The sequence below is a fragment of the Chelonia mydas genome, chromosome 20 (assembly GCF_015237465.2).
Source record: "Chelonia mydas isolate rCheMyd1 chromosome 20, rCheMyd1.pri.v2, whole genome shotgun sequence".
Taxonomy (NCBI): domain Eukaryota; kingdom Metazoa; phylum Chordata; order Testudines; family Cheloniidae; genus Chelonia; species Chelonia mydas.
In genome coordinates, this window is record NC_051260.2 from 4459527 (window position 1) to 4476620 (window position 17094).

Here is a 17094-nt window from a genome sequence, read left to right on the forward strand (position 1 = left end):
AATGCTCAAAGGAACAGTTTTTAAAGCAATTGAGACCCCATTACTGGGAAAACACATCTTCTGTGCGTCATTTAACAGGCTTACATTTTAAGGACCAGTCTCTCACCTTACTCATCTCCTTGTAGAAGATGTCTCTTAAATTGGAAATATTCTGGAAGATGGTCACGTAGCAAGCAATGCGGCTGTTCAGAAAGAAACCAAAAATAAATAAATAGCAAATTGAGTCATGCCATGCAATGAAAGGAACAGAAGGTGAAGAAATGAAGAGAATAGGCTGGAATAACGATTGGGTAATCGAGGATCGGAACAACTTACCTTAGGCTGTGATGGAGTCTCCATAACTTGAAGTCTAGAGATCAAGACTGTCTCTCTTTTTAAAAAGAGATGCTTTAAGACCCTAACTTCTGTTTGAGTGAATGCAGAAGTTACTGGGTGAGGTTCCTTGGCCTGGGATATTCAGGAGGTCAGACCTGATGTCAGAATGATCCCTTCTGGCTTTTAAATCTATGGCTAGGAATGCTAATCACTCTGCACAGCTGTCGATCCTTTTTGTGCGAGATTTCACATCACTTTGCATCCAAAGCACTATGAAGCTTCAGCTTTACTGTAGCCATTTTATAGACTGGGGTACAGAGAGATGAAATGTCTTGTGGGTGTATGGCAGAGCTAAGAATAGAGAACAGGAATCCTGATTCCCTGTCCATTACATTAACCCCTCGAGTGTACTGGCTTTCCCAGCTGACTTGGTTCTACATGAGCTGGGTATGTCCTCCATGTGACTTAATGAACTGAGCTGGAGAACTGGCAGATTGTCTGAGCAGAGCACTCATGCAAAAGCTACCACATGCTGCCAGTGGAACTGGTTGGTAGGCAGAAGTAAAATGGCACATCTGACTGGTCCACTGTGAGAGAGAAGCTGGGTGAGGTAATATCTGGGTGATATCTTTTATCTGCCCCACCTTGTCTCTTGAATGTGCTGGGACTGGCATGGCTTCACCAACACTGCATGTAACAGTGCTCAGTTCCCCATCTGTAAAACGGGAATTACAATATTTCCCTGACAGGTATGGCGTGCGGTTATGTTATTGAAGTACTCGCATAGTATGGGCATGGCCCCCAATCTAAGAATATAGATCACAGACATCATCCTTCCCCTTTTGCTGGTAGGGAAACCGAGGCACAGAGCAGTTAAGTGATTTGCCCAAGGGCATACAGGAAGTCTATGGCAGAGCCAGGAATAGAACCTGGCTGGAAAATTTGTCAATTTAAAAAAAAAAAAAATTTGGTCAAAAAATGAAATTTTGTTGCAGCCGAAACATTTTTGTGAAAACGCCATGATTTCAACTGGCCTTCGACGGAATGGCTGCTCAGGTCCAGAGTAGACTTTCTGACGCAGGGGAGAAGAGAGACAGAACCTTACTTTTTTTGGATCCCAAATGGACATTTCAACCCAATTCCGTTGTCACAAACACGTTTGAAAGGTTTTCTTTTTGTTCCACTGTGGGGCAAAACCCAAAATTTCGGAATCTTGAAAGTTGTTACAAAATGGAATGGTCATTCTCCAGAATACTGGGATTTCTATTCTATATAGGTTCTGATACAGTGCTCATCATTGTAACATCTGAGCACAATATAAGAACTTATACGGAATAGAGTGTCTGAGACCTAGTGCAGTGTCGTAACCATAAGACCATGATAGAAACTAGCATTAACAACTGCTCTTGCCCTGGTTCTATTCCAATACAAACTGCTTGCAAATTAAAATGAGTAAAACATGTCGATAAATTAATATAATTTCTAAAAGTCATTGGTATGGCAGGGAGTTGGGTATCAAAAAGGCACTGCAGGATGACAGGGGGCACGCACAAGAGCTCTTGCTAACTGATAGATCATACGGTTTCGCTCCAGTTTGCGTAACCTTTTATTGTCCCCCTTTCAAACAAAGAAACATACAAATAGAAAAGGAGTACTTGTGGCACCTTAGAGACTAACCAATTTATTTGAGCATGAGCTTTCGTGAGCTACAGCTCACTTCATCGGATGCATACTGTGGAAAATACATATCTTTTCCACAATATGCATCCGATGAAGTGAGTTGTAGCTCACGAAAGCTTATGCTCAAATAAATTGGTTAGTCTCTAAGGTGCCACAAGTCCTCCTGTTCTTTTTGCAAATACAGACTAACACAGTTGTTACTCTGAAACATACAAATGTAATTCATAGTATTATTACAAAGTACATTGGCCACATTCTCGTTTGTGAACCTCTACTGCCATCTTTTGGTCATTAATCATCCGAATTTTTCAGGCCCAGCTCTCAAAGCACTTTCACGGGAGGGCGCTCTGTGTCTTATTATTCCCACTACAGCGGGATAAAGGAAGGTGAGGTTAAGGGCACGTTTTCCAAATTTGGCCGTGAATTTTGGTTTCCGGTTTTGGAACACTTAATTTTAGGAGTCTTAATGCAGAGTTCAGTGTCTAGCTTCAGAGCGCGACATTTTGGCCAGTATCTTTCCTTCGGACACAATTATTTGTTAAAGCACGAGGAGATATTTGCTTGTGTGCTACAGCTTTGTTGAATTGGATTGTATATCACACTGTTCCATGGCTTGACAAGACGTTAACTAGCCTTGGCTGTGGAATTGCTTCATCTAGTCTCCCCCATCCACCCTGACCCCAAAACAGGCAGCAGCCAGAACTGTGATTAACACCCTCCACCCAGTTCAGCTATCTGTGGGGTAGGAAGAGAGGATGTGGTTTTAACAGGGAAGATTTGAGAAGCTAAGGGTTAGAAGCTAGGAGGATAACAAGGACCCATACTTATTAGAACTCCAGGTTTTTAACTCACATCAGATTAATTTTTTTTTTTTGTAGACAAGTTACTCTGCCTTTCTTAATTCCCAGCAAGAACCTCGGAATTGAAGGAGTTTAGCGTATAGGTCAAAGATTTACTCATACTTTCCTCCAATCTAGATATTAACACTAAACCCTATTGCCTATCAGGCAAATATACCAGTGGCATAAAGGAGCTCATTCCCCAGCTAGGTTTCTCTGCCATTCTGCACCCTTGCTATGATCTGTCTCTGCCATAGCACAGGGCAGCAGCAGGCTGCATTTTGCTTGTGAATTAAGAATGAGATGCTCTCTTGTGCCATGGAAATGAACATTTTGGCTCCCCAGAGTCCTCCTGACTACATGCAAGTTCTCCTAGATTTAACTTGCCCTTTTTATGCTGCTCTCTAAAGCGGGGTGATTTTCCGGCTGGTTTAGCTGGTGGGGACGTGACGTTACCTGTTATAAAGAACCGGGAGCTCCTCTCGAAGTTCTTTGTTAAGATCCTCAAACACAGCCTGCGCTTTGTAGAATTCCTCTTCAGCCTGCGTGATGGAAGGGGACAGCTGTCTTCAGACACAGCAATGCGAAGGAGGCATTAACAAAACAGACGAGCTGAGCTGTTGAGGTGAGATCCGAACTCGGAGCTGCAAGAATCTTTGCACACAGGCGCTCCAGATATGCTAGGTAATTGGAAGTCACTTGGACAGCTAGAGCCAATCCCCAGTCTCAGAGACTGGCAACAGCCCCGCTTTAAGGCCCCGTGAGGTGCTTATCGGGGACTTAACCCAGTATTCAGCATTGAAGGCGCAAAAACCATGGGCCCTCCTAGGTTCTGTTCGGCACAGTTAGCCTTTACCTTTGCAATCTTAGCTTCATCTTTCTTCTTGGCATTCTGCAGCGCCTCCAGGTGATGCCTGGCGCTGTCGTAATCCACCACCTTCCGCCCCCGCTTAGCAATTCGCTCCTGGTCAGAAACCAAACGCATGGAAGGTGAGTTAGTTCAGGAGGAGAGGGCCCTTAGCAGGGTGTTCTGTACCTTCGAATCGATCCACAGCCCTGCTCAAGGGTGTTGTACCCTATAGCTGCACACGTCACCCAGTCATACTGTACCTTGAACCCCTGGGACACCCCATGAGCAATGTAGCTTGTGTCTAGCACACGGTGCATTGCCCCTACCAGAGTGTTGTGTACTCAGTAATCTGAGCAGTATCTGTTTGCATCGCTGCCCAGGGCCTATCCCGTGCCGCCTACCATAAATGCAAAGCCCCCTACTTTATTTTGTAGTGGGGTTGGGGTGCGGCTTTCTGAAAATACAGCCTATGTTTCCACTTGCCGGTACCTTGATTTCACCAAACTGAGCCATGTAGTTCTCCATGGTTCTCACCGCCTGGTCAGCTAGTTTTTCCTCATAGTCTTCCCACAGGAGGTCATTGCTCTGGAAACACACACACGGGGGACATTTGAAGGGCTGCTGTGTCCCTAGACTCACGCCTCCGCGCTTCATTCCCTAGACTGGTCCGGGTCAGGATGGTTCAGCAGTTGGGGGGAGGGGGATTTGTGAGACCCAGGTTCAGTCCCCTTGTTTGCCACAGGCTGTGTGACCTTGAGCAAGTCACTTAGCATCTCTGTGCTTCAGTTTTACACATGAGCTGAGTGGCGGTTGCCTACCTCCCGGAGGCGTTGTGAGGATAAATACCTTAAAGATGGCTCGGGTACTGGAGTGGTGAGTGCTCAGTAAGTACAATGACTAGACACAATTAATGCCTCAGGTTCTTCTTTCGAGTCAGTGGATCACTGAAGGCTTCATTATAAAACAAACTATTATCCTTCCAAATGATGCGCAGGTGCTTGGTGTGTGTGCGCATTTGTGTTTTCAATTAGTCAGTAAACCCGTTAGAGCACAGAAACTTGGCGAGACGTTCCAGGCGGATTTGGAGGCTCCAGCCACAGAGCTTCTATTCATGTTAAGCCTCGGAGTTGGCTTTGAAAAGGACAGCCCCTGGTCTCACGCAGCGTTGGGGCAGCTGTGTTGCTCCCAGGATATGACACACACACACACACACGCACACACACAAGACGTGAAGAAAAAGAGGCTTTTTTCCCCTTCAGCCCTGCGTCAGCTCGGAAGCTCCCCTCTCTCACCAACAGAAGACGGCCCAATAAAAGAGATCCCCTTACCCACATTGTCTCTCTAACCACTTATCTGTAATATCCACCGCCTGTCTAGTCAGCTCCTACCACAACAAGGCTCACTCTGAGTGTGGCTTTGATAGGCTATTGCAATATAAATATAATAATTTACGTCACTGCATAAGCCATCATCACCCACGCCTCCATCCACATGCAGCTACCTTAGGGAAAGTCCAGAACAAAGTGAAAGTTGCCTATTATTCCTTTTCTATAAATCTTAGGTACTTATATGCCCCCCCCCCCCGTTATCAGTTGAGCATCTCAAGCTCTTTGATGTACTTTTTCCCCTCACAACCCACCTGGGAGGCAGAGCAGAGCTATTATCCCTTGTGACACATGGCTTCAAAGGGTTAAACAGCCTGCAAAATAAGTAACCCACAGAAGACATGTGGGGAGATAATTGTTGTGTATTTACATATGTCTGCATAGAGTGGACAATGTAATCAACAGTCCCTGTCTGTGCTGTATTCTGATAATTCAGAGGTCAAAAGAACATCCTATCATGTAATACGAGACATCTCGGCATTCATCTCTCTTTGAAATGTACTGTGAATGGTGGAGGAACAATCAAATGGCCTTATGTTTTGTAAAGTTAAGTACCAGTGATGGACCTCCTTCAAAGTCATCCTAATGACCTTTTGCTCCCTGAGGAATTCCAACTCGTCAAAAGACAGGACATTGTATAGAAGAGCCTTGGGCCCTGATTCTGTCATCTCAGATCTGCTTAGGTGTAGTCAGGGGAAGTTTGAGTCCCAAGACTGAGGTCCCAGTTATGCTGGTGCGTCCTGAAAATGAAATTTGGACATTGGACTATAAACTATGAACTATTTCTGAAAGAACTCTTTGCAACTACAAAGCGCACCATCTCTGCTATGAATCTGCACCTCAATGAATTGAACTCTGTATGTATATTGATCTTTTAACCATCCTCTCTGTCTCTCGTTTTTGTAATACATTTTAGTTTAGTTAATAAGAATTAGCTGTAGCATGTATTTGGGTAAGATCTGAAACATTTGTTAACCTGGGAGGTAATGTGTCCGACCCTTTGGGATAGGTAGAATCTTTTCTTTTGTATGATGAAATAAGATTTACGGAAATTTTCATCATCTTTGACATGGGTACTGGGATGGAGGCCTGTACAGTAATAAAGGTAGTAAGGTAAGGTAATAAGGTAATAAAGAAGCTGTTTTATGCTGGCTTGGTAAATCAAGTATTGGAATATCCACCAGCTTTTTAAGGTTTGGCTTCCCCATTCTTTGCAGTTCACCCTGATTGAGTGACGACAGTTGGCTCCCCACTAGGACCCCGGTCACAGTGGCATAGTCGTGCTTGGATACACATTACCACCGGTTAAGGGTTTTTTGGATCAGAACCATACACTTGGCAAAATTTTATTTTGATATTGGAGAGTTTAAGGGTTAAAAATCAGTTACAGTGAGTGACCCAAGATCAAGATCCTGACAGAAAAAGCCTGGAAGAATTGTGCTCACAGAGGGGGTTGTCTTAAGAAAAAGGCCCTAGAGTAGGAACTGAAAAATCTGATAATTGTAGGGTGATCAGATAGCAAGTGTGAAAAATCAGGACGGGGGTGGAGGGTAATAAATGCCTATATAAGAAAAAACCCAAAAGTCGGGACTGCCCCTATAAAATCAGGACATCTGGTCACCCTAGTTAATTGTCAGTGATAAGGAAGCAGACCCAGCGAAAATGCTTGCAGTGAGAAACCAGCAGCTAGAACTTGAACAAAAGCAAAAAATAGCTGATATGGAAGAAGAAGCTGCTGAAAGAGAACACCTGTTTTTTGAACATGAACAAAGAATGGCATATATTTGATTGCAGGAACTAGAAGCTAAGGCAGAAGTGGACAGACTTAAGCTCCAACTCAAAAGAATAAAGGAACAACAGAAACTGTGTCATCCTGAAAAGCCTGCTCCTCTCAACAACAAAGATGGGGATAGACAGGTAACTGGGACACAGAAGAGGTTAAGCGACTTGCTCAAGGTCACCCAGGAAGTCTGTGGCAGAGCAAGGACTTGAACCTGGTTATCCCAAAATACAGGCTAGTGCCCTAACTGGACGAGCTGTCTTCTTCCTCCACTCTTCAGTTGGATGAAGATTTTCTAGTTAGTGTTTCTTGCCCAAGGGAGATTTCATCCCATCTCTTACCTCTGCAATGGCTTTCAAGTCCCCGTGTCCATCCCATTCCACATTGTAAATTTCGTGCAGGGTTTCCGCCACTTTCCTGGAACTTTCGTGCATCACTGGAAGAGACAACCCAACATGTGGCAAACCTGCTACCACCCCAGAGTCATTAGCACCCCTTAAGCCAACTTCCCGGCTGCATCATTAAGGTTTAGAGCTACCATTGGAGTCTCCCTGTGAAACCTACACACATCCCATAGGCATAAAAGACCGGGACATTAACAGAAGTCAGGCACCCAAGAGAACAAAACCCAAGGTGAACGTGGTGAGCCAGCAAGTCTGGGATAAGGGGAAAGCTGTCTGACTGGATCCAGGAGTGACTTCTCCAGTCTTGGACAGAGACACTGGATGGTGGGAGGCCACTGGGTAGCAGGGAGCTTCAAGAATCAATGCCAATGGTTTAAAATTCTTCTTCAAAAGCCGTTTCTAAACGCTGAGCTTTTCTAAGCCTCCCAGGGAACTGAGATGCACAGTTCCCCACTGAAATGAATGGGATGTGTGGCTAAATCCCCTAGGAAGGCTTTGAAAATTTCAGCTCCAAGACCGGTTTCAGAGTAACAGCCGTGTTAGTCTGTATTCGCAAAAAGAAAAAGAGTACTTGTGGCACCTTAGAGACTAACCAATTTATTTGAGCATAAGCTTTCGTGAGCTACAGCTCACTAGTGCTCAAATAAATTGGTTAGTCTCTAAGGTGCCACAAGTCCTCCTTTTCTTTTAGCCCCAAGACCGTAGCCGTCCAACATTGGGAGGTCTGGCAAATACAGGTAGGAAGGGTGGTCTGGTAGTGGAATTGGGACTCAGGAGACTTAGGTTCTACACCCAGCTCAGGCAAGACACTTAGTCTCTCTGTGCCTCAGTTTCCCATTTGTAAAATGCAGAGGATAGCACTGCTCTACCTCCTAGGGGAACTCGGAAGATAAAGCCTATTAAGGGCAGTGAAACACTCAGAAACTACATTGATGGGGGCCATATAAAAACTTAGATAGATACCCATTTTACAGAGAGGGTCAGTGAAGAGAAACAACTGTCCAAAGCCACAGAGGGAGCTAGTATAAAAGGTTGGATTAGAACAGGGTGGTGGCCTGGCTCCCAGACCTGGTTTGGAGTGCTTAAAAAAAAAACTGTCACAGTTATCTAACAAACACAAATAAGGCACCCAAGTGTTGCCAACTCTTGCAATTTTATCTCACGTCCTGAGTTATTTGATATTTTCCCTAAAGCCCCAGCTCCTGGAGTCATGTGGTTAGGTGTAAATCTCAAAAAAAATAAATAAAATAAGCATGTTCTGAGACCTCATGGTTGCAGAGAAAGGCTTGACAATGTGATCCAAGCATGGCTCTAGAGATTCAGAAGCCAAATAAAACCTCAATTTTTTTTTTTTAAATTCTCACGATTTTTCGGCCAGTCTGATGATTTTTCAAGGCTCGTGGTTGGCCACATAGCGCGTCAGTCGCGATGTGGCAGGGAGCCAAGCAGCAAAAGGTAAGTTTGAAGAAGGAACTGGGGTTTCATACCTTTCACAGCGCTGAGGAAAGCCTTAAGGTCCTTGTAGAGTTTCTGGCCTTCAATCTGTAAAGCAAAGAAGAGCAACAGCCAGGGTTTGCGTCAGCAGCTGGCGTTCTACTCTGCACTTCTATTACAAAACAGCCAGAGGCAGAAATTCGCCACATCAGCCACAGTGGAGAAGGTGAATGGAGCAAAGGGTGCGAGTAGGCTCAAAGAAATCCAGCGAAGAATCAAGGGTAGAGATGGCTGGACATTTGTCAAAATGGTTTCCGCAGACAAAAAATATGCCATTATCGTAGAGATCGGAACATGTCAATTTCAACGAAATTTCATTGAAGAAAACCCCCAAAACAAAGCGTTTGGACGCTGTCGTCACATGCGGCTTTGTCCTGTTCCAACATTTCCAATGAAAAAGTTTTTAAAAGGTGGCAACCGGAATGAAATGTTTCAATATCAGCAACGCAAACCCTTTTGATGCACCTGACATGATTTTATTTGATTTTATTTTAAATTTTGTTTCATGAGGAAATTTTGAAATTTTTTTGTTTTCATTCCATTTCAGAACAGAAAAAATTCAAAATGGCGGGATTTCCCACAAAACGGAAAATCCAGTTTCCAGCCAGTTCTAATCATGGAATCGTCCTGGAAGGGACCTCGAGAGGTCGTCTAGTTCAGTCCCCTGCACTCATGGCAGGACTAAGTATTATCTAGACCATCCCTGACAGGTGTGTGTGCAACCTGCTCTTAAAAATCTCCAATGATGGAGATTCCACACTAGACAATTATTCCAGTGCTTAACCACCCTGACAGGAAGTTTTTCCTAAAGTCCAACCTAAACTGCCCTTGCTGTAATTTAAGCCCATTGCTTCTTGTCCTATCCTCAGACGTTAAGGAGAACGATTTCTCTCCCTCCTTCTTGTAATCAAGGGGCATCGGATGGTGGTGGTGGGAGAAACCAAGAAGGTGGGATAAGGTAAACCTTGCAGATGAGTTAGAGCTGGACAGGGCAGGGTAGGGCATATTGTATCCAGACTGGTATGTGTACAAGCATGAGAGGCTCCAAAGAAGGTGTGGATCCATGGGGCATATTTCCTGTTCCTGACCTTTCATGACAATGGAGCAGGTTTCTAGCCAATCAGAAACCTGCATTTCTTTTTGTTGGAGCCTTTCTACCCATTTAACCTTCATGCTCCAGTTCCTGGGCTGGCTGCATCTGCCCTGCTGGAGTTCAAGCAGTGGCTGGTTACACCAGAGAGTGACTTTGAAAGAAAACCAGCTTCTCTCTCGCCCCACTTCCACTCTCCAATATCTCATCAGACACCCTCTCCCCCTAGTTCCTGATCTACTTCCCTTCCGCTATATGGGAGATCCCCCACCACCGCTCCTTGCTCCACATCTCAGGAGAATCCCCCTCCTCCAGATGTTCAGTGACCCTCCCCCACACATTTCAGATGACCTTCCCATGTCCCTGCCCCTCCCATATTTTAGAAGACCCTTCCCCCACCCTCTGCCCCTATGTCTTTCAGGATCTTGTCTTCTCTCCCCTCTGCCCCCTTCAGTCAGACCCAACCTGTTGCTGCTGGAAATCGTAAGCGCTTTGCTCGAATTGCTCATCTTTGGTTTCTACCGTCTTGCCCAGTTTCTGCAACACCTGGGGGTAGAAAAAGACACCAAGTTTTTTTTAAAAAAAAATCTCCTTGAGAAAAACTCTTAATAAACTACAAGGGGTGCTGTGAAGTTCCCATTTTAATCCCTCACGATGAGCATGTGCAACACCTTGTACAACGGGGGATGGAGAAGCTAGCCACTACTGTAATTAACAACAATTACTAATCATTGGAAAGCTATTTCCTTGTAATCTCTCATTCTATCTGCAGCACCTAGCACAAAGGGGCCCTGATCTCAGCTGAGGCATCTAAGTGCTACTAAGTGTATGAATGTTCATAATTTAAAAATTAGTCTCCTTTCAACTGGAACATGCGACTATTAGTAATTTTTCAATTCTGCAAGTAGGTTTATAGATTAAGGCCAGAAAGGACCATTGGGATGATCTAGTCTTATCTTTTGTACAACACAAGGCAGAGAATTTTACCCAGCATTTCCTGAATAGATCCTGCTACCTATTTTGAATCTTCATCTTGTGTAATTATTTTCCAAATGAATTTCACTGAGGATGCAGATTTAAAAGGTCAACGTTAGTTCATCTTTGAAGAAAAACAGGCTTCTGTTTGGCAAAAGCTTAAACTCGCTGAGGTCTGAGCCACCCAGGGAAGACAACATGCCGTGGAATTTCAAAATCCCCTTTCCTCCGTTTGCATCGACGACACGCCAAAACAAATGGAACCCGTGCCCAGTGCGGTGCTGTGCGCCCCCTGGGCCACTCATAGAGACTGACGAGGTTTGCTGCAGCCTTGGCTAGCTCAAGTAGTAGAAACTCATACTCTTAGAGCCGGAGGTTCCAAGTCTGATCCCTGCTACTGACAACCCACCCAGGTGCATGACGTAGTGGGGGCCTGTAGGGAGATTTGAGCTGGCTTGGGGCTCAGAAGGGACTTCCTCAGCCAAAAGAAGTGTGTAACACGTGTCCATTCCAGCGTGGCACACTGCGCCCAGTGACGATCCATTCAGGGGCTCAGCCGAACGTGTACTGCACTTGGCTAAGCCTTCACATTCAGAAATAGGGACTTAAGCACGTGCATAAGTGCTTAGGTAAACAGAGATGTTTTCGTGACTTGAGGCCAAGCCGGAGCAAAATATCCAGCACCGGCCGCCATTTCTGTGACTCAGTTTTCTCTTTAAATCATTTTGAGCCCGGTGTTGTCTGATGGTTCAGAAGACTATATGGTTGGTAACATTATGAAGAATTGAAATAACTAGTCACTCTGTACTTGCTAAAGGGGAAGCAGCCCATCTGGAGTCCAGGTCAGCTAACTTCTCCCCACGCCAACATGTGCCAGTCAGTGACATGCCCAACCTCTGAGAGAACATCTGCACCTCAGAGCTTCTCTCCTCTGGAGTTTCCCATCATCACTCACAAAATCATCCTCCTCCTGAAAAGAATCCTCCCCCCCAAAATCAAATAGCTTCAACTGGACGAAGAGCGAAGTTCTGGGAGATTAAACCCAAATGGTGAGGAGCTTGAAATACAGAACATAGGAGGAGGCTGACCTGCAGAAGTTGGTTTCTTTAAGCATCAGAGATGTGTGTGTTTCGTAGATTGCAAGGCCAGAAGGGACCATTGTGATAATCTAGTCTGACCTCCTGGATAAAGTACAACTTATGCTAGAACGGCCCCAAAATAATTCCTTTGGAAGTAGAGCATCTCTTTTACAAAAAACTTCCAGTCTTGATTGAGAAATTGCCAGTGATGGATAATCCACCACGACCCTTGGTCAATCTTTCTAATGGTTAATTACCTTCACTATTAAAAATGTATGCCTTATTTCCGGCCTGACTTTGTTTAGCTTCACCATCACCCATTGGATCGTGTTGTACCTTTCTCTGCTAGACTGAAGGGCCCATTATCAAATATTTGCTCCCCAAGTAGGTGCCTAGCGTCTCATCAGGAAGAGAGGGTTCCCCAGGAAAGCCTGTGAAGGGACCACATCTAGACAGTCCCTTTCAGCAGGATCTGCACATATTATTCAGAGGGTAGCTGGCCCCGGATGTTTTGGGCAATGTGTAGAAATTCTATCCAGGTTATTGAACTACATGAAATATCTACAAGAGAAGAGGGATCCATCCAATGAGCACAGAAAGAATTCAAACGTCTGCGATGCATATGTGGCCTCCATGATCTGAGTGCCTCAATTTTTAATGTATTTATCCTCAGCACCCCTAGGAGTAGTGCTAGCATCCCCGTTTTGCTGATGGGGAATTAAAGACACAGAGAGAATAAGGGGCTTGCCAAAAGTCACCCAGGAATTCTGTGGAAGAGCAGGGAATCTACTTCAAGGGAAGCTAAGAAGGGACAATACACAATAATTTAGTCTCCAAAGGCTTTTCCAAACCACTTCCTCTCTCTTCTCTTAGATACCAAATGAAAATCCGTGTTCTCATAGTTAAGCACACCACCACTTTCTGGCGCGCTCAAAAGTTTCTTGGCTGCGTTTGTGGTCAGACAAGCGCAAACGCCTTTCTGCATGTTCACACATCTGAATTCTGGAGGCACAGAGCCAACGCTACGTGGGTGTAGCTGACGAACAGCAGCTAAGGCCGACAACTACCCAAAGTTGCAAACGGCCACGAAGATCATTCCAGCTGGCAAGGCGATTTACAGGATGGTAAAAATCTGAAACTGCGCTTCCCCAGAATAACTTTGCAGACGGTGCTCCAGATGCCTATGTGTGCATGCATGCAAATTTAGCACTAGAAACTGGTTGCAGTTTAGCGTCAGATTGACAGCCCTGGAGACCGGAGCCTTCTGGTTATCTCAGAGAATAAGTACAGCATGGACAACCTTCCCCACCCTGCCTCTATTCTTACCTTGGATAGATCGACACTGCAATCAGAGATATCACTGCAGCACATGTCAACATACTCAAGCTAACTTTGATCTAGCTAACTTGGGTATCAATAGCCGTGAAGCTACAATAGCATGCGTTAGGGCTAGTCACCCAAGTTATGTACCCAGGATCCTGGATGGGCTTGTACAACTCATGCTGCCGTGGCTTCCTTGCTATTGGTACCTGAGTTAGCTAGAGCCAAGCTAGCTCGGGTATGTCTACATGTGCTGCAGTGAACATAAGAACGGCCATACTGGGTCAGACCAAAGGTCCATCTTGCCCAGTATCCTGTCTTCCAACAGTGGCCAATGCCAGGTGCCCCAGAGGGAATGAACAGGGAATCATCACCCCCGGCCCCCATTCCCAGCTTCTGGCAAACAGAGGCTAGGGACACCATCCTTGCCCATCCTGGCTAATAGCTATTGATGGACCTAGCCTCCATGAACTTAGCTAGTTCTTTTTTGAACCCTGTTATAGTCTTGGCCTTCACAACATCCTCTGGCAAGGAGTTCCACAGGTTGACTGTGTGTTGTGTGAAGAAATATTCCTTTTGTTTGTTTTAAACCTGCTGCCTCTTAACACCTCCGATTGCAGTGTAGACAGACCACTGGAATGGAAGGATAATTCATCTAAGGTACATGCTCCCTACTGAGACTACCAGCTGGGAAAAACTGTTGTGACCAGTAGGTCGCATTCAATGAGACTCAGATACTATAGAAAGATGGAGGCCAGTTAGGGCTGCTCACATGAGAGGATTGATAGGATGAGGCTCAAAGTAGCTAATCAGAGCTAAGCCATAATTTCTACTGCTGTAGTACCTAGAGAGGCCTTTAACAGGTCAGAGCCCCAGAACGCTGAGCACCATAGAAACTTCTTCTAAGACAGTTGTCCACTGGAAACCAGCTGGAGATCACCCCTAACTGATTTCCACCCAGGCCACCACCAGCCATCAAATGTCACTCAACCTAAGGGGGAGATTCAACATCAATGACACGGAGGTGAAAGATTCAGCTAAGGATTTCTGTGCTTTGGTCAAAGGGAGATATGGTGCTGGTCTGTCCTGACAAGGACAGCTTGGTTAATCCTATGCCAGAGTGAAACAGGCAAAAATCCTCTGCTTTCAGAGATGCTGCACTTAAAAAGGGAGAAATACCAAGACTAGAGGAACTAGCAGAGGCCAGCTCTGTTTCTACCCACTTCCTGAGCCCAGCCCCCATCTCTTCCTGATACAGTTCATAAAAAGAGAGTTTAGGCTAGCTAGCATTTCTGGAGTTCACTCCACTTGCCAGCCCTCCCTCCGCCCTGTTCTGGGCTTGCTCTCCTTCCAAAGGAACTGCCCTCAGCCACGCAGTACTTGTGGGCAACTGCCACTCGGCATCATCATCTGTTGCAGACACTTTGAGTGACAAGGTGATGGTTTGGGGGAAGGTTTGGAGGGAAACAATGCAACTCACCTCCTCAGAGACCTTTGGAGATAGGTCGAATGAAGCCCCCCTCTAGTAACGGTAGGTAGCACTCCATGGAAGTTAAGCCAGGTACACAGACACGGAGTTAATTCTCTCTCTCTCTCTCTCTCTCTCATTATTTTTGTTACAAAGAGCTCCAGTCAACATAGAGTTAAGCTCACTGAGAGCAGGACATCACTCTTGCTATCATCAAAGCAGCTGTCTCTGCGCATCATTTTTTCATAATACAGTTGAATTACAAATTCCGCAACGATTGCAAAAGCACTGGGAATTAGACACACACACACACACACACAGGCTAGTGCTCAGAACACGCCTCCCACTCACTCACTTTGTTTCATAGCATGATTTCTCAGCTCCCGAAGCAGCTGGACAACTGAAAGGGGATGCTACGTTCTGAGCTTTCCTTGCAAAGGCACAAAGCAGTAACAAATGAATGAAGCGTACCTTCTCTTGGGCTCGGCTAAATCGCTTTTGGACCTGCTTTGCAAACTGCCCAGCTCCTCCTGTCTTGCCATCTGCCATGGCTGCAGCTCACGATGCAGTTTCTGTTTTCAGTATGAACTTGTGGTTTTAAAGTTTTCTGGGGGAGGAAGTAAACAGACCGTCAGTTGCCACCATGCTCAGCATCCGCTTAAAAATCAGATCAGGGAGTGTTTAATTTCCATTGCTGAATACTGAGCAGCCACTGTCTGGTCTGCCCAAGGATCGAAGGTTCTGTATGTTTGGCTGGTTGGATTTGGGTGGGTGTGATGCTTGGCTAGAAAGGGTTAAACATCCTGCAAAATAAGTAACCCACAGAAGACATGTGGGGAGATAATTTTTGTGTATTTACATATGTCTGAGTGGACAATGTAATCAACAGTCCCTGTCTATGCTGTATTCTGATAATTCAGAGGTCAAAAGAACATCCTATCATGTAAATGAATTGTAAACACGGGACATCTCAGTATTCATCTCTCTTTGAAATGTACTGTGAATGGTGGACAAACAAGCAAATGGCTTTATGTTAATTCGTATAGCTAAGTACCAGTGATGGACCTCCTTCAAAGTCATCCTAATTACCTTTCCTTCGCCGAGGAATTCCAACTTGTCAAAATACATGAAATTATATAAAAGATCCTTGGGTCCTATAACAAAGTGGGTGGTTCTCTTGGTTTTTTCAATAGGTTGCATGCAGTGGGGGTGGGACTCAGTTTCCCTGGGCGTTACTGGTTTAACGAGATGATGGGAGAGGGAGTTTGTTGTTACAGAGGACCAGTGACTGAACTTGGGACCCCAGCCAATGGCCTGGAGAATTGATACCCCAGTGACTGGTGACCCAGCTCGGGAGTCACAGCAGGTTCTGGCCAGTGGGAGGACAATGGGCTGCGAAGAGAGGACCCCGGTGACCTGACCAGCCGGTTCCAGCCAGAGGAGGACAAAGGTCGGCTGAGAGGAGAAGAGGCCCAGGTGACTCTGTTTACCTGGATAGAGGCGAGGGGTGATATCGTCTGCCCAGCTGGAAAGCGCAGGGTCTCTGGCTGGAGAGAGGAAGCAGGCAGAGCCCACCTGGATGCAGGAGAGACTTAGATGTACTGTGCTGAGGGAGGTCAGGCCCAAGAGTTTCCTATGCTGTGTTCACTCAATAAACCCTGCTGTTTTCTGCTGGCTGAGAGTCACTCCAGTCTAGAGAAAAGGGTTGCATTATTCCCTCTGGGAGTGGAGGCCTCGGGGGTCTGGAGCGAGTGGACTCTCCCTGAGGCGTGCTAAGGCTCAGAGAGGTGCAGTTCCAGGAGGTGGAGGGGCTTAACCCTCAAGAGAGAGTGAACCCCCGAGAAGGGCTGTCCCACTGAAGGGGGTTCCCTCCAGGGACCACCCAGGCCAAGAGCGGACACGACCTGTGAGTCCGTGACAGGTCCTGATTCTGTCATCTCAGATCTGCTTAGACTTCATTAGGGGAAGTTTGAGTCACAAGACTGAGGTCCCAGTTATGCTGGTATGCCCTGAATATGAGATTTGGACATTGGACTATGACCTATGAACTGAATTCTAAAGGAACTCTTTGCAACTACAAAGCTCACCATCTTTGCTATGAATCTGCACCTCAATTAATTGAGCTCATGTGTGGATGTATATTGACCTTTTAACCATACTCTCTCTCTCTCTCTCTCTGTTTTTTAATACATTTAAGTTTAGTTACTAAGAATTGGCTGCAGTGTGTATTTGGCTAAGATCTGAAACATGCATTAACCTGGGAGGTAATGTGTCTGATCCTTTGGGATTGGTAGACCCTTTTCTTTTGTATGATGAAATAAGATTTACAGAAATGTTCATCATATTTGATGTGGGTACCTGGATGGAGGCCTGAGGCTGGATCACTTTAAGGGAACTGTGTTGTTTGGACTTCTG

At 45.5% G+C, this 17094-nt stretch overlaps 1 protein-coding gene across 2 annotated transcripts in view; it reads right to left on the bottom strand.

Moving 5' to 3' along the window:
- Positions 1–15301, bottom strand: part of BIN2 (bridging integrator 2) — a 28352-nt gene extending 13051 nt beyond the window's left edge. For both annotated transcript variants that reach the window (XM_037883942.2, XM_007067024.4), the window contains exons 1-8: positions 15151–15301; positions 10303–10383; positions 8741–8795; positions 7191–7285; positions 4174–4269; positions 3691–3798; positions 3291–3376; positions 107–182 (exon numbers count right to left, since the gene is read on the bottom strand). In XM_037883942.2, the coding sequence (XP_037739870.1) occupies positions 107–182; positions 3291–3376; positions 3691–3798; positions 4174–4269; positions 7191–7285; positions 8741–8795; positions 10303–10383; positions 15151–15228 (675 nt within the window). In that variant the 5' untranslated portion in view covers positions 15229–15301. The remainder of the gene's footprint in view (positions 1–106; positions 183–3290; positions 3377–3690; positions 3799–4173; positions 4270–7190; positions 7286–8740; positions 8796–10302; positions 10384–15150) is intronic.
- Between the last annotated feature and the right edge of the window lie 1793 nt (positions 15302–17094).